The 25,383-nt window shown below is 36.3% G+C and overlaps 1 protein-coding gene across 1 annotated transcript in view; it reads left to right on the forward strand.

Moving 5' to 3' along the window:
- GAS7 (growth arrest specific 7) overlaps window positions 1-25,383 on the forward strand; it is a 144,859-nt gene that overhangs the window by 85,001 nt on the left and 34,475 nt on the right. The window contains exon 3 of the mRNA XM_087709836.1: window positions 24,022-24,099. Within this exon, the coding sequence (XP_087565962.1) occupies window positions 24,022-24,099 (78 nt within the window). The remainder of the gene's footprint in view (window positions 1-24,021; window positions 24,100-25,383) is intronic.

Genomic DNA, 25,383 nt, shown 5'->3' on the forward strand with positions numbered 1-25,383 from the left:
TTATCTTTCCTGCCCTTGAAATTCTAGCCAAATGTCCTCAGACTATAGATAGTTCTTATATCTAATCCAATGAGCTAATGAGAAAATCCAATTTTTTGATGCCTGTGGAAAATACAGTAGGTGTGCGTGATAATAGCTGTTGACTGCTAACTCACCAGACCTTCCATCAACTCCCTGCTATGTAACACTTTTATCTTCCATTGTAAAGAACAAATAAAGGCAACTATTTCTGCAAGAGTTGACTTGCATGTTTCCTCTTGTTGAGATTCCCATAGACCAGTTATCCATTGAGACCTGTTTGAATTCATGGAATTTCAGATTAAAGCCAAAGTGGATTAATAATTCATTGTTTGTATATTTGGAAATGATATCTGATGTCTCCTCCAGATAGCCTATGTCTTTGTATGATTACTACACTAAGGAAGTTAATACAGTAGTTAATTAAAGTACAACAAACAATTGTCTGATTCAAGGTTGAGTTGATTTAGTTCTGTGGTTGAGTCGATTTAGTTAGTGAAACTATATTTGATTCCTCTTCCCACTTCCTTCTCTCATGGTCCACTAATAAAGGAATGGAAGTGGTTAAAGTGTTCTTATGAACAATACGTTAGGAAGCTGGCTACAGTTTTTTTATAGTGTGGGTGGTGTATTCAGCTGGAAGGTATTTTTCTGCATTAGAGGACTTTCCTATAGTTGTTACTGATGTAATACAGCTGTGATCCTTGCGCTATACGGTTGAGGGATAAATCCTTCAGAGAACACATTCATTCTGTCTCTAGACAAAAAATAGTTGTTTTTTTTGCCATTCCCAAAAGTGTTTTATTTTGCTATTCTGAGGTCTGGTTTATTGAATGCCTGCCTTTTGTTCATCTCAAACAACTGGGATGGCACACATTTTTCATACTGTTCATTAAGCATCTATTATTCTTAATGAGTTGATACATCATGCATGTGACTTGAGATAATTGATTCCATACTCAATCTGTTGAATCAAAAATGATTGGATGATTTGCATTCAAGCTTCCCTTACCTATCTTCTGAATACCATAACCTAAGTTCTTCTACTCCCACAAAATACTTTTATTCTGGTTGCTAACCTTTCATCTCCATACCCTTTACATTTTCTGACAACAAATATCCTGTCCTTATTCAATGTGAGCTTTTTTCCTTAGGAAAGGTATAGTGGTCTCCCCCTTAAAAAATTCTAGAGAATTTCTCAGCCTGCTCCCTAGTCCAGTACAAAGGCAAACTCTATCTGCAGCAGAACCTTTGCTGCCAAACTGGTGTTGTGCAGTCTATCTGTTCTGCCCTATTTCAAAATAAACAGTGTCTGTATCCCAATTGGTCAGGCTTGGTCACTGCCTCCATGGCTATTTGTTCTGAGCTGCTCAGTCAGTAAAATTGTGGACCTTCCTTTCATGGTGCAGTAGTAAATTAGTGGAATGGTAGATCTTTCTTTGTTTTCATGTGTTGTTTTAACAAGGACTGTGGTGAAATTGTGGGCCTTTTTTTCTTGCTTCATTGCTTTTAATGACATAAAAGCAAGGAAACAGTGGAGGGACAAAAGGCTGGGTAGCTGGTAGGGAAGAAGAGAAGGCTGCAAGGAGAAGAAAGGGCAGGGGAAGAAGAGTATTCTGTGTTTCTGTGTATGTGTGGGCAGGTACAGCAAGAAAACAAGCAAACCCCATACCTATTCCTAATAATTGTGAAGAATAAATCCCCAACAGTAATAAAGCTTTTGTTGAATCTCTCCGAATGAGACTTAGGAAGTTAAATGTTGGGAGAGTGCATGAGCTCAAGATACAGGGTGACATTGACAAGACTTTGCCTCCTTACTCAAGAGACAGCAAGAATATGTGTTCCCTGAAATATTGAATAATTAAGGAAAGATTATAATTCAACAAAATATGTGTATTACTACTAAAAGTCTACAAGATTGTTAATTGTGTTAAATATAAAGAGTATTGTTTTATTTGTACAAAAATGTAACTCTGGTTACACAACATTTGTAGAAAAATAAAACACACACACACACATATATATCTGTATCTGTTTGTGTGTGTATGTGTGTGTGTGTTTTGTATAAAGAATATCTGTACCCCACTTCTCCATTTGTGCCATGGTGAACAAGCAATTCTTGCACTGAGCAGAGACTAACCCTTACATTTAACAGAACAAAATAACAGAGTTGGAAGGGACCTTGGAGGTCTTCCAGTCTAACTTCCTGTTCAAGCAGGAGACCCTATATCATTTCAGACAAATGGTTGTCCAGTCTCTTTTTAAAAGCCTCCAATGATGGAGCACTAGCCATTCCACTAGTTTATTGTTCTTGCTGTAAGGAAGTTTCTCCTTAGTTCTAGGTTGCTCCTGTCTTTGGTTACCATACTTTTCAGAGTATAAAACGCACCTTTTTAACTCAACAGAAAGGACAATGCACCCAAATTTTATAGATATGAATTGCTATGATAAGTAATAATTGGATATGAATATTGAATGGTACCTATTAAAGGAAGATTAGAAATTTTTTGGTTATATATAAAGGTTAATAAAAAAGAACTAAGTTAAATTTAGTTAAGTTTTGATTATTAGAGGGAAAATATTATGATAAATATATAGTCAAATAAAGGAGGGATAATGATAACATCGTATATATATATATATGTATGGGTACAACATAAGGAAATTGGATGTAAATTGTAAACAGTGATTTGGAAAGGAGGATTAGAAATTTTTGTTACTAAATATTATGGATGTTTAGCCAAAATAGGCCATAAGGTTTTAGCGTGATTGGAGGATATTAGAAATAGCAAATGAAATGCCAGTATGTGGTTATGTTTAAATCTTGGTATATTTTATGAAAATATAAACAATTATAGTCAACATTTAAACAATTATAGTCAAATGAAAATGGAGGTATGATGATGGTAATATGTATAAATGTATCTGAGTTAAAATACTTGAGTTAATATGAATTATGGTTGATGACTGTGAAAGAGATGCACGAAAGTCTTTTGTAACCAACTGATCCACTTTCTACAGTATGTAAAGAAGGAGGATTCTTTGTGTTGTGTTTGTTTTGAAAAAAAAATATTTTTTTAAAAAAAATAAAGTTCAAAACATTCTTAAAGATCCATCTCACCTCATCCATCAACTATTACCATCTGGCAGACGGTACAGGATAATAAAAATAAGGACAAATAGGCTGAAAATCAGCTTCTATCCCAGGGCAGTAACTATATTGAATTCTACAGTATAGTGCAATATCGGGTTTTCAATTCAATTGTATAGAATGTGAAGGATGTGTGTTGTGTTTTATTTTTATAGTTATATAGTTATAATGTACACTGAAGATGGCATTTGATTTTGTTGCATGAGGTGCAATGGCAATAAAGTAAACTAAAAAAAAAAATAAGATAGTCATATTAACGGAAAATACCACTTTTTTTTACCTCTTTTTCTCCATCCCACCCCCATTTATCATCTCACAGTCTCAAATGGAAAAATAATTACTTGGACCATTGAAAATGTAAATCACAATACTTAAAAAGGTATTGTATACATTAAATATTGGTAGAATGCTTTAGTTCAGTTTATTGAGTCTGGAGATAGAGTAGCTACCGTCCCTGTTAGTTTTTCTTTGGGTTTTTTTAATGGGGGGAGCATTGTATTTGTCTAGGCTTTCAATATTTTTCTTTCTTTTCTTTTGTTTTTTTACTTTACAGCGAATACCACCCAGAGTCATCTAGAAATTGGCAGCCTTTAACTTTAAATAAATAAATATTTTCCTTTCAGCTCTGTGGAACACAAGATAGAACACATAACACACACACACACACACACACACACACACAAAATATTAAAATCCCATTTAAAAATAAAGAAATAGAAGTTAAAAGAGCCATACATTTTGCCAGCTAACTTTGAGGCAAGACGGCAAGTTATTTTTTTTTTTTAATGAAGCAACTCAAATCTCATAGTTAACTGTTCTCAGAAGATGCAATTCTCAGCCTTAAAGAGAGTTTTGAAATTTCATTTTGCACTAATAGGGATACTACCCACAAGGCTTATCTCTGTGAGACCAGGATGTCATGTTACATAAAAAGACTAATGAAATCTTCCCTATAAGCAATTCCTATGGGTTGGGGTGTTTTCTGACTCCGAAACCTGGCATGAAGAATAAAAGTACATCAATACTACTACTCTGAGTTGTCTAGGTACTTTTATCATTATTCTCCCCACCCCCATCTGTTCATATAGACTAATTTGGTACAGTTTGTTTTTCTGGAGGACTGTAGGCTAGCCAGGATTTTCCTGTTGACTGTTAGCTATGTGTATTAAACAGTTCTAGGGAGTGTCTTCTAGGTCTGTATTTGGCTCTGGTTCAGTCTAAAGAATTATATTTCAGGAGGTTTTGCTAGACAGTACAAATGCAACAGGGTGTTTCTCTTACTAATGCTATTGCATAAACTTTTGGTGTTCCAAATGTTGCAAGCAGCCAGCTACTCCAACATATATTGCTAAAATGTTTTTTCCTCAAATCCATTGCCAGTAATATTTAGAAGAAAGTTTTTTTTTTCTCCTTAAAAAATGAGTTTGCTGAAAATCACATAAACTCAGATTTTTGCTTCCTTGTTTTATTTCACCATGGCATTGATTCAGAGCTAATATTAAAGTATGTGCATATGTCCTATCTCCTTTACCCTCCTTACTCTTTTCCCCCACATTTTGAAGTTTTATATGGTTATCTGATTATTAAGCTTCATCATAGCAACTATATCTTTTTATTTCTCAACTTAAGGCAATTAAAGTTACATTAAATGAAATGATTGCTTTTGCATTTTTTCCAGATTAGCTTAATTTAGAGAAATTGGATTGTCTTTTTCATCATTCACTTTCTTTCAAAACAGTTTAGGAAAATAATGCTTGCTTGAAACTCTCTTCAGATTCTGAATTATCAAGATTTTATTTGTTTGTTTGCTTGGTTATAACCCATCTTTATTATTTTTTGTGAACAATTCAAGGTGCAAACATATCCAACACACTTCCTTCTCTTATTTTTCCCCACAAAAACAACTCCGTGAGGTGAGTTGGGCTGAGAGAGAGTGACTGGCCCAAGGTCACCCAGTTGGCTTACATCATGGATAAGTGAGACTAGAACTCACAGGCTCCTGCTTTCTAATCTGGTGCCTTCACCATTAGATCAAACTGGCTCTTATTGCCAGAAAGATATTATTTTTTTCTTTACATTATTTGGTTAAACCAGCACTTTCCTGCTAGTTCAGTTTCTATTTATACAAATTCTATCCAAAGAAATATAGATGGTGCTTTAATCAACTGCAGGTAAAGAGTTTGTATTGTATGAAATTGAATTGGATCCATGACTGGTTTTCCAGCAAACACATCTGCTGTATCTTGATGCTAGCATGCTAATCATTGAATGACTGGTATATCTATTAAATTCCATAGTACAGGTAGCCCTCAACTTACAACAGTTCATTTAGGGACTGTTCAAAGTTACACCACTACTGAAAAAAGTAACTTATGACCGTTTTTCACACTTATGATGGTTGCTGTGTCCCAGGGTCGTATGATTATTTTTTGTGACCTTCTGACAAGCAAAGTCAATGGGGAAGACAGATTCATTTAACAACTGTGTTACTAACTTACTAACAACTGCAGTGGTTCACTTAATGTGGCAAAAAAAAGTTGTAAAATGAGGCAAAATTATCTTAATAACAGTTAGTAAGCGTGTCTATGTGCAATTTGCATTTACATTTTTGGTTTATTTTTATATTTGTTGCTTGCATTGTCTTACTCAAGCGATCTTCTTATTTGAAAGTGCACTTCTTTGGTGAGCATATTATCAACTAACAAAAGTATTCTTCAAAACCTTCCTTCTTCAGGCTTTTCAAGATGTTATAAGATGTTGCTGAGTTGTAGAAGCAGAACAAAGTGGTTTCATTTGATAAATGAAAGACTAAGGCAGCACTTGTTCCTAACTTGTGAAGATTCATTAGAAGATGACCCATATTGAGATGATAAAAAGCATGGTTTTCCTCAAATAAATGCAAGGAACTAATTACTCATTAGGGAAGAGGATAGATACTACATTTTTTTTGTACAAGAAAAATATGCCCGTTTTCAAACATAATACCTAAAAACACCTCATTTACTTAGGGAATAATATGTTTCCAAAATATTGTCATCGTGTGTCAAATGAGACCTGTTAATTTTTAAACAATTTTTTGGGGTGGTTTGTCACCTTTTTTTATACCACTTATTTTTCTCTTTGAGTAATGAGTACCTGTTGCATGAAGGAGTGCAAATAATAGACAATAATTTACCGATCTTGTCAACAGCAACTCTTGGGATCATAATGACAGGAAAAAAATGTTGCAGATAGTATTATCATTACTGCCAAATATATTTCTGATTTGCCATTCTACTGATAACTAGGATCAATCCTGCATAGGAGTTGGCAATGCCTGGCAAAAACTTAGTCAATCTTAGTTGTCTCAAATAAATGAAATAGGTGGGAAATACAGGCCTAAAGGCTAGCCTGGAAAGTTGTTGTTTTTAATCCAAAAAAAAATGGTAGTAACTTCTGAACTACTGCTAAGCAAGCAATGTGGATGTAGTTTATGTAGTCTCCATGTCAGAGGTGGGCTTCTACCTGTCTGATCTGGGTTGCAGAACCGGCAACGACCCAGGCTGGCTACGCCCCCCGAATTGGCCGCTGCTAACCTTTTTTTTTTTTTTAGTTCTGTGCATGGGCAGAACAATTTGCATTGAATTATGCATGCATGCGCAGCACGCATCCAGCACGCATGAGTGAACCGGTAGTAACGCTGGCTGAAACCCACCCCTGCTCCAGGAGCAAAGCTTAGCTTAAAGTAAAGTTTACTTGGCCAAGCTTCTTGATATCAAACTAGTTGAAGATTTATTTAGACCCAGAATTGATGAATCAGTGATCTAAATCTGTCTTAGTAGATTTCCTGGTAGTGAAACTGCATCTGTTGGTGACAGTTGATTGAGGGCCAAATCCATAGACTTCTATTATTTATCGTATTCCTCTTATCTTGGCAGGCCATCTTAAAATGTTTTACTGTTATTTTGCAGAGTTGTCATAAATATTCTCAAAACTATACAGTTTGTAATCTAGGTAAAGAGCAATACATGAAATAATAGTTACAGTTAATCATGCAGGGCCTTTTATTTGGGAATCAAGACACTATGCTAATATACAATAATACAATACAATAAAATAGCAGAGTTGGAAGGGACCTTGGAGGTCTTCTAGTCCAACCCCCTGCCTAGGCAGGAAACCCTATACCGTTTCAGACAAATGGCTATCCAGCATCTTCTTAAAGACTTCCAGTGTTGGGGCATTCACAACTTCTGGAGGCAAGCGGTTCCACTGATTAATTGTTCTAACTGTCAGGAAATTTCTCCTTAGTTCTAAGTTGCTTCTCTCCTTGATTGGTTTCCACCCATTACTTCTTGCTCTACCCTCAGGTGCCTTGGAAAATAGTTTGACTCTCTCTTCTTTGTGGCAACACCTGATATATTGGAACACTGCTATCATGTCTCCCCTAGTCCTTCTTTTCATTAAACTAGACATACCCAGTTCCTGCAACCGTTCTTCATATGTTTTAATCTCCAGTCCCCTAATCATCTTTGTAGCTCTTCTCCGCACTCTTTCTAGGGTCCCCACACCTTTTCTACATCGTAGCGACCAAAACTGAATGCAATATTCCAAGTGTGGCCTTAACAAGGCATTATAAAGTGGTATTAACACTTCATGTGATCTTGATTCTATCCCTCTGTTTATGTAGCCTAGAACTGTGTTGACTTTTTTGGCAGCTGCTGCACTCTGCTGGCTCATATTTAAATGATTGTCCACTAGGACTTCAAGATCCCTCTCACAGTTACTACTATTGAGCAAGGTACCACCTATACTGTACCTGTGCATTTCATTTTTCTTGCCTAAATATAGAACCTTATTCTTTTCACTTGAATTTCATTTTATTAGATAGTGCCCAATGTTCAAGTTTGTCAAGATCCTTCAGTATCTTAAGCCTGTTTTCTGGAGTGTTGGCTATTCGTACCAGCTAGGTGTCATCTGCAAATTTGATGAGTTCCAAATTTATTCCTCATCCAAATCATTGATGAAGATGTTGAAGAGTACTGGGCCTAAAACAGAGCCTTGGGGTACTCCACTGCATACTTCCCTCCATGTAGATGCAGTTCCATTGAGGACTACACGTTGAGTGCGGTTGGTCAGCCAGTTATGAATCCATCTGGTAATGATGCTGTCCAACCCACATTCTTCTACTTTATCTAGTAGTAGGTTATGGTCTACCTTATCAAATGCCTTACTGAAGTCCAAGTAAACTATATCGATGGCATTCCTCTGGTCCACTGATTTTGTCACTTTGTCAAAGAATGCAATAAGATTAGTCTGGCATGATCTGTTTTTGACAAACCCATGGTGGCTTTTGGCTATTACTTTGTTTACTTCTAGGTGTTCGCTAATTCATTGCTTGATTATCTTTTCCAGAATGTTTCCTGGTATTGAGGTCAGGCTGATAGGTCTATAGTTTCCTGGATCTATTTTTTTTCCTTTTTTGAAGATGGGAACCACATCAGCTCTTTTCCAGTCCTCTGGCAGTTCACCGGTGCTCCAGGATCTCTGAAAGATATAGTTCAGAGAATGTACACCACTTTCACCAATAAATTGCAATGAAACAATATTTTGAGTGCATTTAAATGTTATGATTCAGAGAGAAGTGTCTCTTCTTTATATCCATCCATTGGTGAAGGAATGAGTGATAGAATTTGTGCTCTGAAGGTAAACAGTTCCAAAAATGAGATGAGACAATACAAGGGAATGGGACTATGCTGTAGTAAACATCAGAGCTCACACTTTAATTGCAAATCATTTTAAAGCAGTGCCTGCTGATGCCTTAGGGACAAACATAAACTTTGTAATTTTAAGATAAATACTGAGCTTGACAAATCTTCTGATAGGATATAGAGCTCAAGGTCCAACTGTGGTATGTTTGGTACTCTCTGAGCCTGGTTGTTTGCTTGCAGATGTTTCATTACCCAACTAGACAACATCATCAAAGCTGGTGGGTGTGGGTTTTGCTCCCTATTTATATGGAGTAGCTTTCCCTGTCAAGTGTGCAGTTTGCTCAGAGCACTAATGATATTACCTAGTGGCATAATAAAATGTCTGCAAGCAAACAACCAAGCTCAGAGAGCACCAAGGATTCCAAAGTATAGTGCTATAATGGGTAATTCTTGATAAAGAACTCATTCTACAAGGATGCACTTGGAGAATGAAAATATTCTTTCAATGATTCTGCTTTTTCTTGAAGTGCTTGTAAATAGACAGTTGAGTATTAGTTCAGAGAAGGGAATTCCTGATGGAGGTTTTCAAATTATGCTTTTCTATGGTTTTATTTCAACAGCAACTAAGAATTATTTTAATTGTATAATTTCTAAACATCAAATTTACTTCCACTGCAATTTTTGGTGGAATTGCCCAATTCTTTTCTTTCCTTTTTTCTTTTTTTGTAATTGCTAGAGTGGGATTTTCCCCCTTTTGATAGCAATGACACGTTTTACATTGCTCTATTTATTCCAGTATAGGCAGTATGAGAAAGAGAGAGAGAAAAAGAGAAACTGACCATGGATGGCCAGAAGACCAGAAAGAAATATGTAAAGGAAATCAGATTAAATCTCAAGAAAAGAGAGAGTAAAAAATCTAACTAGCCAGGCTTCTTTCCTATTTCCAGCACAAAGTGTAGACAAAGTTATAGCTCAGTAGTGTAACCATAATGGCTGAAGTTGGGCAGTATAAACTGGCCAAGTTGGGCAATTCAAAAACCAATTAATTGACTCCCTATGTTATGGTTAATTCTCTTGGGTGTGATGGCCCAAAACCCAGATTCTAATCTCTGAAGGAAGAATATTTCATAAGGCAGGGGCTACAACAGAAAAAGCCCATTTTCTAGTTTCCACCAGTTGACACTCTTTGGCTGGTGGGAATTTGCAGCATGGTCAATCTGTTGCATAGGATTGAACTGGTAGAAATTCTTGGAAAAAGATGCTCCCTCAGCTAACCTGGTCCCAAGCAACACAGATCTTTAAAGGTGACAAGAAGCAAACTAACAACCAATGTATCTCTTATAACAGTGATCTCATATATGCACCTGACAGGCCTCCATAACTGTCATGCCACTGTATTCTGTATCAGTTTTAGTTTTGAACACCTAAGGGTAGCCCCGTATAGAGGGTGCTGCAACAATCCAATTGGGAGATAACCAGTGCATGAATCATTAGACACAGTGACTTGTGATCCAGAAAATGATGCAACATTGATCTCTAGATCCTGCCCAACTCCTTTCTTGATGAATTGCTGTAGGTCAGATTATGAGATACTACTCATAACCTGGTTATTTTTCTACTAACCTGCTAGAGCTATGTGCTGGTCGCTAGTTTGCCCTCTGCCTCTGGAGTTCTTGAGAGTAAGAGCCCTAATAGAAATATGAATTCCATTTTCAAGTGACATAAAAATGTAGTATCTTCTACTTTCTGCCCATGTTGAGCACTAGAGTTGAGGAGAAAACTTTTTTTTAAACTTTCTAACTAAAAGCACAAAACCTGGAAAAGGAAGATTGATAGAAACATATCAGTCTGGTGATGATCTCTTCAGCACAGGCCACATTCATTGTTCCTGAAATGAACTGGCAGGCTGCCCCCATTCAAGGAGGTATTTTTGTATGGGTAGAAGCTTTCTCAGCTGTGAAGAATGTGGACTGGAATACAAACAATTTCCACTTTTTCCAATAACAGGTTACTGATTTGCTGTACTTCCTCCTGGGAAAAAGACAGAACTTTGATGGTCAGCTACCTTTACCTCGGATAGTAGCTGTGCAAGTATGCTCTAGGTCTGTGATGGTAAACTTATAGCATGTGTGCCACAGGTGGCATGCAGAGTCATATTTGCTGGCACGTGAGCCATCAGCTCCAGCATTTTTCAGCCTTCTGGAGGACTGGGCGAGGCTGTTCACCCTCCCCAGGCTTCAGGAAAGCCTCCAGAGCCTGGGGAGGTCCAAAAACAGGCCAAACCAGAAGTTCGAAGCAATCCATTTCTGGCTCCAGAGGGCCTCTGGGGGAGGCTGTTTTCACCTTCCCCAGGCTTCAGGAAAGCCTCCAAAGCATGGGGAGAGTGAAAACACCCCCCTCCTGCGTGAGGCGGGGGTCATGCGCACATGCACAGCTGGGCGGTGCGCATTGAGGTGTGGGTATGTGCACACAATTTTGGCATGCCTTTTAAAAAAAGTTTGCCATCACTGCTCTAGGTTCAGTCTTCTCACATTAAAAATAATTCATAAAACACCCATAAAACAGTTTGATTCTATTCTTGTTGCTCCTTAGAGATGTTTCTAGTGCATTTACAAAAACTACTTTTGAAAATTCCCCATCACGGTCAAGATACACCCTTTATTACTTTGAATAAGATTTCACATGATTTACAATTCAGACCAACATGAAGCATTCCTTCATTTTCATGAACAAGACTAGACTCATTACACTAAATAGGTCTGTAACTGGGTTATTAAATATATAAAACTACCACTGACCTTCAATGTTCTGCACCTTTCTAGGTTCTCTGCAAAATTTCACACTTAAAAGCATTAAATTAAAGTTTACTAGCCATATAGCAGGCCATAATTCATTTCTTGATATGTTACATGTAACCCAGGAATTATAAATTCATATGCTTTTGTCTGTGAGTAGCTCCTGGCTCATTGAGATGCTTGAAGTGGTGGAACAGTAGTAATAGTAGTTTGAGAAATGTTGGAGGAAGAAACCAGACATTCACTAACACATACCTTTAAAGCTATTTCAGGAGATAGACTTTGTAGCTTTCCTCATTTGTCATGAACCATAATTCACAATAGTCCTAACTAAGCATAGGAATGGTGAGGGATGATAACAATTTCTGCTTCTTTTGCTTAATTATGTGTAAACTACATCAAGTAGTTACTGTTGTCTGAAGACAAAATCTTGAGTACCCATGACTTCTATGATCCTTGTGCTGTGTCCATGCAGCCAATCTCATGGAAGAGCTCTGATTTAGTTCAACGGTATTGGAAGTACTTTATTTTCTAAGATAGGAAATAATAGGCTGTGGAGGGACCATTTTTTTAAAAAAGGAAGAAGGAAAAAGAAAAGAAGGAACCAATTATCCTTCTCTCAACCTGCTGATCCAATAATTTTAGACTAATGTCAAACCTTCCTTATTTAGATTTTAGAAAGTTTTGAGCATTGTGATAACAATCATTTTTATATTTGTCAGTCTTGTGTTTAAGTCTGTTAGACATTTGATGCCCCCTTAGTTAAACTTATATTTGCTGACGTATGGCTATGTGGCTGTTTTTGTTGAAACTATCTTACTTAAAAAAATATTTTAATAAACTTTTTCAGCACAATTAAAGAAAAAAAATACAAAAAAGAGAAATAAAAAAGTGAAAAATAAGTATGACTTTCTCCCTTCTTCACATGAGTAATTGCCCTCTCATTTTTCTCAGCTTCTTTAACTCTCTTTAATCCCAAAACCCCAAATTCATTCTTTTTTCGAATGCCCATATAAGGCTTTCACTCTTAACTTTTTATCATTTTTTCCCTGACCAAACTGCTAAACTTTACAATTTTTGCAAAATCTGTAATTTTATAATTCAGTCTACTAATGTTTTTATGTATTGAATAATGCCACAGTTACTATTCACATTATTAGTTTTCTATATTTCTTTTCCAGTAAAGGGTCCATAAAACCCAATAGAAATAATTCCATTTTCAATACCTTATTAGTCCTTAATATCTTTTCCATCGTTGAATGAATTTACATCTTAAATTTCTTTCCTTTTTTACAAGTCCACTATGGATGATAAAAAGTCCTCTCTTTCTTTTTACACTTTCCACACCAACTTGATGTTGCTTTGTAGATTTTTGATAGCTTAGCAGATGCCATATGATCTTTTTGTTGATACTTTTAATCTGTGGAGAACCTTGCTATAATCAGAAACTCTGTGTGTGTGTGTGTGTGTGTGTGTATACACATACACAGACAAATTTCTGCAATGTTTCCTGTCTTTTCAGAAGTGTAAAATGGATTTAAGATTTTTTAAAAAGAAAAATCTGCTGTCCATTGAAATCATCTTCGGAGTTATTCCTTCAAATTCCCCAGAAATTGCTTGGAATTTCTTGGGATTTGATTATCTTCACAGTGGCATTGATATATGGTTACACTCTCCTAGGATACGTTTATTCTACTCTCCATCCTCCCCTCCTGATCTTTGAATGCCAAACTTTTAAGAAATACTGTTGAGAGTTTCCGAATTTGACACTTTCGTGGTTTGTTGTTCCCGCTGTTTCTTTCCTGCTGCTGAATTTAATTAGTTATCAATTTCCTGTTGTGTTCAAGCTATTTACTTTGTGTGGTTTTGATGATTTACTTTTGCAATATGGATTTTACATTTTTGCAAATAGCATTTTAACCAAAGTATGGAGTAGGAATGTTTTTGTAAATAAAAATATTTGTCATAGCAAAAAAGTCAGTCAGTTTGGTATTCTTTAGTAAACTATAATATGTGAATTTTAAAAGCTACCCAATCTTTTTTAATATCATAATGCAAATCACAAATCTATAGTATGGCTGTATTATAAAAGCAAAAGGGAGGCTCATTGTAGATTTCTTTTTAAACTGATTGGTATATTTTTAAAAATTCAGCATTTGATAAACATTCATCTTTATCTAATTTAGGGAACCACATTGTTGAAAATGTTAAGTTTATGAAAGGAGCAGACAAGGCATACAAGTCATATTTTCTCTTTTCATTCTACAGTAGTAATAATTCTGATCCAATATATGGTTGATTATTCCAGAAGAAACCAATTGCATTTATATAAAGCACCTTAATATAGAAAGTTTGCTGTTCTACTGGGGAAATCTGAATAAATATCAAAGTGTTGTAAGTTCTTTCACTCACAGCTGAGCCAATAGGTCAAGGGAATGAAGCTAGCCACAGACATTCCTGCTCGCCCTTTTTTGCATTCAGTGCAAAATATATTTTTAAAATATATTTCAATCAGAATAGAGCTGGAAGGGACCTTGGAGATCTTCTAGTTCAATCCCCTGCTCAAGCAAGAGACCCTATACCATTTCAAATAGGTGGCTGTCCAGTCTTTTCTTAAAAACATCCAGGTTTTTTTTGGATTCAGTCTTTTATCTCTCTTTGGTTCTTTGTCATGGTACTCCTAATGCTTTGAAATACCCACACCATTTCTCTTGAAATCTCACTCATTTTCCCCTAAAAGGGCATATTGTCTTAGTTTAATAAGTCTACTTTTAGTCATGTCCACAAACAATATATCCAGTTCCAGTTTTGCTCATCAAAGAGTTCAATAATCATAGCACTTTACATCTCAGGGTTATTAATCAATTCCATTTAAATAGTCCAAACAGTTTCTGCACAACAAAAGTTACTTTACTTCACTTAAAAGTCTTCTTTATTCTCACAGTAGTAAAGTAATTAATTATAGGACAGTTAGTATCACCACAATCCTTCAAGAAGATGTTACTTGTTTCTTTTGTCAAAGTTTTCCTAGATTTGTATGGGTGTAATATATTCCATTCACCAGTAGATGGCAGCATCAAGAGAGGTTTCAGCATTGTTTCAAATGTAGTAAATTAAAATCCAAATTTAATTCGGTTTATACAGACAAAATTAAATACTCAAATAAATTCTGGTACATTTTAATGCCTCTCCATAACAACACCTGCCCAGTTTAAAATCCAATTTTCTTTCATTAAAATGTATTTAGTTTTTCTCCTCTTAGTTCCTTTATTTGTGTCTAGGATTTTTCTCTCTATGGTTGTTCGCCACTTTAAAAAAGGTAAGTCTAGGAGTCTCTTTTCCTGGATTTTCTTCTTTTTCCCTTTAATTTTAGGGACTACATGAATAAAAAGAATCTTCTTACCAGTTCCAATCACTGTTCACTAACTCCCCTTCAGCACCAGTCTGAGGTGTTCTTCGGTTGCCCCAGCTTCATGGCAGCCATGTTTAGGCTGCCTTTTCCTTGTGGCTGAGAGAGAAAGAAAACCCCGGGTCAGGCAGGAGAGTTGCGACTCTCAGTGACCTCTCAGGGAACCCCTCTTTTTATTCACTGCCCCTACAGGACGGCTTTGGCTCCTTTAAGAGCCCACTGATGGGAGCGTGGATATCCATGCTGCATGTCCGATCCTGCCGCGATGTCGACCAGAAGTCAGCTAAATGAAATCCTGATAAAGTGAAATTTTTATCAAAGAGGTTGACAATCTTCATTTTATTTTTGCTTTTAGGAAGACTTTTGGCTGGCTGAAAGCTAAATGAGAAAATAAACTCTATCACCTCTGGGTTAAAGATAAGAGAGCAAGCCACATAGGCTAGAGCCAGATCAGAAGGCTAGAGGCAGATCAGGACTGGATTTTATTTTATGAATTACAATTTGAGTTGTAAGAAAGAACAGCAATTGAAATTAATGCTGCAGACATCATTGTTCATTTCTTCCTTTTTCCTCTTTGCTTTTGGTGCCTTTTCAATGTCCTTTTGTTCTTTAACCCTGATACACCCAACAAAGATATGGCCTTAACAAACCAGTTACATTTATTCTGGAGAAAGACTACTCTTGGGGAAGTCACACCCCCACCTTGGGTAAATTATAATGAAGAAACTACTTGTCTTCTCCCTGGATACAGAGGGGTTTCTCTGGAGAAAATTGGCTGGTAGAAACATGACTGACAAGGCTGTTCCCAGAAATTTTGAGAAGAGGGAAGCAGGGTTGTTACTACATGGTTTAGAGTCTCCCTTAAAGATTCCAAGGAGACACATCCTGTCATATCTCATATATGTGTGTTCCACATTACATTATATGACCAACCACTTTAAAAAAGGTACAATAACTATATTGCCTCTTCCTTCCTTCTTCTTTCCTTTTACAGTGTAACTCATTCCATCTTATTTGACACTGGGGGAGAGTATACCAAAGTTAGTTAATTGCAAAAAAATAAAAATAGTAGTATAAAAGTTCTAAGTAAACAGTTAAGCAACATGATTGAAAGTCTGGAGTTGTATTTTAAATAATAAGAGCAAGTGACTTAACCAATCTAGATAGGGAGATTTCCCTTTTTTATAATGATTTATTTGCATTTAATAAATATTTAGAGGAGGCTGTTGCTGTGCATAAGTATATTTAATGCAACATCATGCAATTAATTAGTTTCAATATCTTGCTAAAAAGGCGAAGGAATAAAATCATCTTGGTGACTTTTTAAAAAAATGTGTGGGATAAGGGGTTGAAGGTTTGCTTGGCTTGTTATTGTATTAAGCAATTTAAGCTGAATAATGGAACTGCTAAATTTCAGCCAATCATTTATTCTGTCAGTTTTATCACTGTCAGGAGACAATTTATGGATTATATTTAACAGTATTTATAATTGTGCATATGTTTTGCAGTTTATTGAATGTAGCATGTAGCACTTTACTGGAGTACTAATATTATTTATTACTGACACTTATCACATATGTCAAGTTTATCTAATTAGGGTTTTTTCCCTAAAATAAATTCTGGTGAATTGAGGTGAGTCATGTTATTACATTCACTGAGAAGAACAGAAGGTGCTATTGAAAGCCATGAATGGGTGAAAATTTTAAATAACTGCAGGCAAAGTTGCTGAAAAGATTGTGAGGTTACGTTATAACTAGCAGACACAGTAGAGATAGGAGATTTCATCTGCCACTTTTCCAGAGAAGCTTTATTTTAGCCATGGATTAATGTGATGAAAATCACTTTAGTAAGTATGGATCACATAGAGATAAAAGACATTTTCTGAAAAATCCCTTTCTTCATGGTTAACTTTTTCTTATGTTCACTAGCTATATGATGTGGAAGTCACCAAAATGAGGCCTATATATATAAAAGTCTCAGTATATAGAGGAATCTTAAAATCAAACAAAAATTCTGTTTATGTGGAGAATATCTTTACACACAGGACCTATTCTTATTGATGTCAACATAGTTACTGGAATATGTAATTACCCAGCCGAGTGTGATTGTCCTCCCCATATTCCCAAGTATAAGGAGTGGCATAGGAATGCATGGGGATAGACAAAAATCTGCATTGTTGGGCATGGCATCATAGTTTAAGCCACTTTTTTCTGTACATGTAACATCAACACACAAGTGGCACAAAGTTTGAACATGAGACCATGTGTCTGCCGTGTTGTAGATATGATATCTCTCCTTTGAAAATCGCTGGATGATTCTCTGGATATTTTTCATGCCTGTCTCTTCTGGGATCCCCCCCCCCTTCCCTCTATATTTACAATTCTGCCATTAAACTTTTCTCCACTCCATCTTACATAATCCCCTTTCCCACAAGGTGCTCATTTCACGTGCTATATGGCACTGTGCCATCTTGTATATTGAATAAATTTACTAATATTCAGGAGCAAGCTAAAATAATTCACTTGGGTTTGGCTGTTAAGTCAATTAAATACAATAATTTAGTGCAAAATCATTCTATAAGGCTTGACAAGCCTTTTTTTAAAAAAAGCAGGATTCTTCTAATATGTAATATGGAGTGCCTTGTTATTTTAGTACCTGCCATTATTCGGCAGTGTAACACTGCAGGTTGACATGGAATTGTTGGTTACATAATAGCTCGATAGCAGCGGCAGTATAGTTCATCTTTTCATGTGTAAAATTCAGAATGTTTGACTGAATTATTTTTCTGTAAAAGCATGAAAATACAAGATGTTACTTCTGAAGGGACAAAAGTGCTATGATTCCCTTCAACAATTCATTTCCTTAAGGTTAGGAAGAGAAAATGAGCTTGCTCCTGTTAAATATTTCTGACTTCTTTTAAAGCAACAACTATATTAAAATCAATAGGTCTATATCTGAATCATAAACACATTCACACAGACAGAATGTAGAAACTAAGAACTGATCAGCATTCAATAGTGAAAGGTTTAAAAAATAATAACCAGGCTTGGCCCAATTTATTTATTTAATAATGAAATTCACTGAAAAACTGTCATCACTCCCATGGATGTGAACACTGCATTAGTGCTGGCGTATCATTATGTGAAGTTAGATTTTTATTATTTTTAATAGGACTATCTGTATCCAAATAACTTTCAAAACTTCTTTAGGAAAGTTCATTTTATCTGCTCACCCTTACACACCATTTATCCCCCCTCCCAGGGGCGGAGGGGCGGAAACAACCCTTATTGCTTGAATTGTCACATCTTTTCTAATATGGACAAAAAAATTGATTGCTAGGACTTAAATGTTTTACTTCAGCCTTATGTTTTTTCAACAATCATAAAAATGAAGATGAATTCTTTCTTCTTTCCATGTGGGTTTTCCCACTTCAGCCTTTAGCAACTTGCCTTCTATAAAATTAAACCGGCTGAAATAAAGCCAGCTTCCGAAATCCCTTTCCAGATTTCAACCCCTTCTTCCTTCTGGGCCACACTTCGATTTAGCCTCTAAATGGTGAATTGTCTTTCTTCCCTTTCTGCTCCCACTCATGTTAGAAAAACAAGCACACATTCACTTTTTTGTGGTATGTCCTTTGAGGACTGATTTGGGGGGGTGGGGACCAATTATCAGTCACCAGAGTTATGTGGAGAATCTAGCCAGAACATTTCTAAACAGTAAAAACAATTAACCAGTGGAACGACATGCCTCTAGAAATTGTATATGCTCTATTATTGGAGGTTTTGAAAAAGAGACTGGACACCTCTTATCTGGAATGGGATAGGGTCTCCTGCTTGACCAGGGGGTTGGACTAGAAGGCCTACAAAGTCCCTTCCAACTTTATGGTGGCACAGTAGTTAGAATGCAGTACTGCAGGCTACTTCTTCCGGCTACCCGCAGTTCATCAGTTCAAGTCTCATCGAGTCTCAAGGTTGACTCAGCCTTTTGTCGGTGAAATGAGGACCCAGATTGTTGGGATCAATATGTTGACTCTGTAAAGCCACTTAGAGAGGGCTGCAAAGCACTGGAAAGCGGTATATATAAGTCTAAGCGCTATTGCTATTTTATTCTGTTAACAGTTCTCACTATTCAGCCAATTAAGAAAAAACCAGCATGTCACCATCCCACAACTTAACCTATAAAAACAAAGTCCACCCTTTCAAGGCAGACAACTCATATGAAATGGTCATGAAAGTAGAGAGCGGAAACCTGGAGAAGGGCACAGCCTCTACAGTAGAGACCTGGGCATTGGTGTAAGATGGAATGAAGTGCAATATGTGGATTGGCTACCTAATGTGTGACAGAAGGGAGAGAAGGTTACCTTAGATGCAGAATAAGTACCATTAGATGGAAGTCACCTTCCCAGCAACAAGCTGAGGATGACATCATTCTTTTCTACCATTCCTAAATTGTAGGGTGACCTGTCTTCATGCAGAAAATGCAGATCAGTTCTGAGTCTCTAATGATCTTCATCCTATCAGCATTTGATGCTCTTCCAGTTAGTTGTTCTAGGCAAAACTATCACAGTGTGTAAATGTCAAGTTTCATTTTGCGAACAATTTCAAAATCATGTATCCTTTAAAAATATGAAAGGATTGCTCCTTGTTGGCTAGTAAATCTAAGTCTAAACTAGTTACCTTCTCCCATTCCTGTGGGTCGAAAAGTGTTCTACAAAGTTTGTGAACATCCTTCAGGTGCTACATTATTTCCTATATAATACCATTTTTAAGGTAGATCCTCCTGAGAGCTCTCTTCACTATTCTTCTGCAGAATAACCCCAGATTTGAGTTACATAAGTAGTTTGCTCAATTCAATTTTCAAAACATTCTCTCCTGTGGAGATGGGTATTTTCTCAAAGAATTAACTTCTCAGGAGTATTCCAAAAGCTTCCCTTGGTGTTAAAACAATAGTAGAAGTGTTTGTTGCTCATGTTACCACTGTGGCATATAATTCCTCTGCATTTCTCATGGTTTTCTTTATGAATCCAGGAAGACTGAATATTTGTTTATTTAAAAAAATGACATGTTTTCTGGGAGTAACTGGGAAGCTATAGCCTTACAATTTTCCATGGAGAACAATTATTACCATTTTTTAATAGCATAAACGTATGATCTACTTTCTTATCACGAAAGGAGCTGCTGGAATGGATCTTGTGTCTTTCTGTCTGTCTGCCTGCCTATCTATCAATCATATCATATCTAAATTCCATTTTATTAACATCAAATACATTATGTGCAATCAGAACTTCATATGTAAATGTATAAATGCATATAAGATTAATAGTTTACCCAGAAAGGATAAAAATTCAAAATTTAATCCTAAAATAGCTAGATATATTTTAATTTTATCCAATTAAGGGAAAATAGCAATAGCAGAAAATAGAAGAATGTAGAGATTTCAGCAGATAGTTCAGGATAAGTTAAGATTTCAGAGACCGAATTATTGATTTTTCAGGCTCCTTAAATACAACTTATTCAGTGTTTTTCTTTCATCTTCAAATCACAAATTATACATCCCCACAAAGTGCTAAAGCTTCCACAGCTAATCAAGTACTACTTGTATTCTGCACTGCAATAACCTATTGTGACTCACTATTACCATCTCAACACTCTGCAGACATTCCAAACAAGTCTAAAATAAAAGCTGCTAACTCAGACAGTTAAATAGGAAATGGAATGCCAAGCAAATTTTAGCATTAATAATATTACACTTGCTAATTGTTTGCCTTCAGTGCTGTTTTATTTTATGTTTTAACCTGCAGAGGCTAATAATTTGCACTTGAATGCTTGGGCCAAGAATATTTTTGCATCACTGGCGGCAATGCTTTTATTTTTAAAAAAAGAGTGTTTAGTTAACAGAGCTCCAGGAGGCTGGCTAAAATGACGGATGTTTGGCTGCTGAATGACTAGTACTGAAAACTGGGGCTGTGCATACACATACAATTTGGGGAGGTCTAGGTAAGCTTCTGAAGCAACTGGGATTTGCACATTATACACCTTCTTTTATGATTGGAGAAAAGGTGTTTTGTATGTGCTCCTTGCCATTGCAAAGCACCTCTTTTGAAAGCCTCAAGTAGCCCTAGAAAGAAGATGACTGTAGATCAATTAGCTTTCCTACACACACACACACAGAGTTACACACACACACTCACATATACATATACATACATACATTCTTTTAATAACCCCGTAATCCATTAAATTGGGCTGGAGTCAAGGCAACTGAATGGAGCGGAGTGTTTACTGGCCGGATGCCCTTCCTGTCGCAAATGCAGAATTCAGTGCAGCAGCTAATTACTCATTGTTCCCAGAGAGAGAAATATCTGCCGCTACTGAAGATCAAACTCCTGATTGTGAGATAAGAGCTCCACTTCTAGGCCACTGGACCATTCCATCCTATATTTCCTATATATTTCTATTGTTGTTATATATGTTAAGAATAATGCAAATATTATAAGGGAAACAGCTGCAGTCAAACAAAATATATAATACAATAGAATCTTCCACTACTGTGCAACCTCAGTAATAAAAGTGTGTTGTATTACACTTCATAGTATTCTCAGCCAGAATGTTGGAAAGGCAACACATTTATCCATTAACACAGCCACAATTCAGCTTTTGCATCCATTTACACGATGACTATAGGAACTATGGTCTATCTTTGTACATTAACTGGGTGAATGGGTTCATAATCTGAATCACTGGAAACAAGTGAAAAGTTTGGCTTTTTTTTCATGTGAACCAGAGATCTGTTTTCTAATTGTAGCATACTAAAATGTAATGATTCATGATGGATGATTATGATCCATCAACCACAAACATAATTTGGAAAGAAAAGAAAGTCCAAGCATGAGAACCATGGGAATAATCACGTAAGACATATTCATATAGAGCTTTTCTTTGGTGCTGTGTTTATGGTAGCTTTGATTTAGTTATGCTGTGTTATCACATCGTTTGTTTATCACTTAAGATAAAGGACAATATGTAACTGGCAGTGCCACTGTGCAGTATTTTTATAGGTATCATGATTAATATTGACGCTTTGTCATCTCTACAGTAGTCTTAGCAAGTGGAGTTGTGGAATTGCTTCATGAAATCTTAGATTTTCCAGTTAAAATATATTGTTCTGAAAAAGTAGAATGTGTATTAAAATCTACATTAAAAGGATTTTATCTTTTATATTTTTTTAAAAGGTAGCAGCTTAGAAAGTGGTATTCAATAGCTAATATGGTTTTCTTCCTTGTGTTTTTAATGCCCTCTTATTCACGTTTATGTAATGTGGACTAGGAGATGGTGTTTATGATACGTGACAGGATATTTGGAGGGAATTCAGTTGCAAAATAGTGTACAGGGTTATTGTTGCAATAGAAGCAGAACAAATCGTGCAATCAGTGAGTGATACTTATCCATTTTCCATGTGAACATTGTGTGATCTGACAGAAAGACATTCTGAATGTTTATAGTTTACTATTATGTGAAACCAGTGAGACACACAAAACCTGATATTATGATGCCACAAGATAGATTACAAAGCAGGAGCTAAGCTGGTTATGCAGGCTACACAGATCAGCAATTAGCACAAATCCATCAGTGTCCAAAGAAAAAGGAAGTTTGAGAAAATAATAACTGGAAATCTTTTTTTAAAATGAAAATAATAGGAGAAATACAAGTCAGCATAGTATTTTGCTGGCCTGGTGTAGTATTACACTATGCAGGTATTTGATTTATATTTTTGGATAATGCCATTGGCCATCATCCACCAAATCTTGCTGGTACCTCACTCCATTTTTTTCAGTAGTCTGTAATCAATTATTATGTGTGTTGGCTTATCAGTGCCCTTTCTTCCAAGCTTTTCCTCCCTAATTTTTTTGTAGCATTTTCACATGTAGATTTTTGATATAGATTTGCTCCCTTCTTTGAATATTACCTGTTTGACTCTTAGAAAGCAAGCATGCAGCTTCTCAATACAAACACTGTAAGTAGATGCTTTAAATCATCTATACTTGCAGCAACTCCTGATCTGCAAAAATAACCTGGAAGGTGGAGCTGCAGTCTGTGCTAATTCAAAGTGATAGCACCATCTACAGTCAGAGATGTTGTCTGCAATTATCATTTGGAAACAGCTGCAGTGATTCCTTAACACTTGTTTCCATCCTCCCTCAGCCCAGATGTTATGAAATGCATGATGAAATACATAATGTTTCCATGTTCCAGGAGCTAAATAAAGACACATTTTTGCATTCAGCCAAAAAAAAACAACTGCTTGATTTGAAGTAGGGGAAAAAAACCCTGTACATCAGTGAAAGGGACATGGTTGCTGCTAAACAACCAGACAACCCTTATTTTATTTTCTAAAAGAAAGTCTGTTGACATCATAATTGTGATTCTTCAGTTGTACAGGAAATGCACTCTACCTAAGCTCTTTCCTTTGCATATTTCAGGACAGTTTGATTGCTCAGTTCTAATGAGTGTTGACATATTGTAGAAAACGTTAGTGGTTGGCTAATATAACAACAGATATAAACAATCCCAGTCTGTGAGTTTATAGGCATTGAGGTGTAGTCTTCCAGCTTTTCTGACTTCCACAGTCTAGACGTGTAGGGTGTTTCAATCTGACACATAACTGACTAGAATCACAGTAGGCTGTTGAGCCTGTACAGCAACTTCCTCCTTTAAGTGGGAAGACTGCCTGAAGGGATCTTAATGAATACCTTTTCTCTGAAAGAACTGGCATTGAACAGTTCTATATGAAAGAGCACATTTCTTCATGAATTAACATTTTTATTGATTGGCATTTATTGATTGGCATTTATAAGAACCATTATGTGTAGTTGTATAGGAGTGGGGTAGAAAACAAAGGCCTTACATGCACTTATTAGTGATTGTGACTATTGATACTGATATTGTTACTATTTTTTAACAGAGACTACTTGGGAGCGACCAAGCAGTGTTCCGGGAACTCCAAAGAATTCGGTGAGCCAGAAGAACTCCTTGCCTACAGGTAGGGGACAAATCATCCACAGGCACATGCAGTTACTTTCTCCAAAAGGGAAAGGGATCATAAAAGCTCTTACTATCTACATTAAATGGGAAAATCCCGGTGATATATTTGCCTATCGTTAGAGAGAAGGTAGTACTAGGAGAATGCTCAGAATTTCCTTGGCAGAGATATGAATAATGTTTAGGTACCATCAAATCAGGTTCAAACTTCGGTTGCTGAATGCAGTATGCTGTTTTGTCAAGAGTCAGGGCAGTGATTTTGGATCCAGTCAGTTGGTTATTTTGGGTCCAGAGACAATAAGCACACAAGCGAATAAAGAGATTTTTAAGTTTTGTTATGAACTCAAAGTCTGTAGAGTTTCTCAGTCATCCAGGTCATGGTTGTCCCAAAGGTGCTTTTTCAGGAAACAACTGGACTTTCTTGTTTTTTTTTCTTTTGAAGACCTTTCGCTTCTCACCATCAGATTATGAATTCAAATAAATTTAAAAGCATAAGATAAAAAGCATATATACCAAACAAGATGAGGTCTCTAATAAGCTACCAGGAGCTCCTTAAACATGAGAGCAGAGAGGCTCCAATTTCCACAGTACCCAGTGTTAGGTTTTGTACAGAGGGTCTCTACAAACGACAACAACAACTCCAAGATTATTATTTTTTATCAAAACCTGACACCATGACTCTCTGGCCCTTTTATAGTCATGGATTTGGATTTGACTAGGTTACATATGACTTTCACAGGTTTGCAGCTATATAAAGACTCCCTCCTTCCCTCCTATCCCTTCTCTTTTATTCAGTAAATAAGAGTAAAAAGGCAGGTTAATTCAAAACAAAGTCTAAACTTCTCGACTTCTTAAAATGAATGAGAAATCAAAATATGTCACCAAACCCCTCAAAATACCAATGGACTTCTGCATTGCCACTGCATATGCCTACCACCTTGACCTATTCTGGATCTGCAATCTTGCAAGGATCTTCCTATAATATCCCTGATCCTGATTATCCATCCTTATATGTTTCCTTTCCATTCTTCTATTCCTTGCCGAGTGTTTTTTCTACTCCATTATCCACTCTTCTGAACCAAAGTACGTGCTTGCTGTTCAATTTTCCCAAAGGAGCAGTCAATCTTTATTCCTTCCAGAATTGATTCACAGTCTTAGTAACTATCTCCAGATCCATAATTCATTGTCTTCCTTTGTGTCAGTGTCCAGCTTTCACAGCAGTACATTACTACTGGTAAAAAAAAAAAATCATTGCTTTGACAATTTTAATCCTTTCCGTCATTGG

The sequence above is a fragment of the Thamnophis sirtalis genome, unplaced genomic scaffold, assembly GCF_051295495.1.
Source record: "Thamnophis sirtalis isolate CommonGarterSnake01/CBP01778 unplaced genomic scaffold, rThaSir2_p1.2 scaffold_3, whole genome shotgun sequence".
Taxonomy (NCBI): domain Eukaryota; kingdom Metazoa; phylum Chordata; class Lepidosauria; order Squamata; family Natricidae; genus Thamnophis; species Thamnophis sirtalis.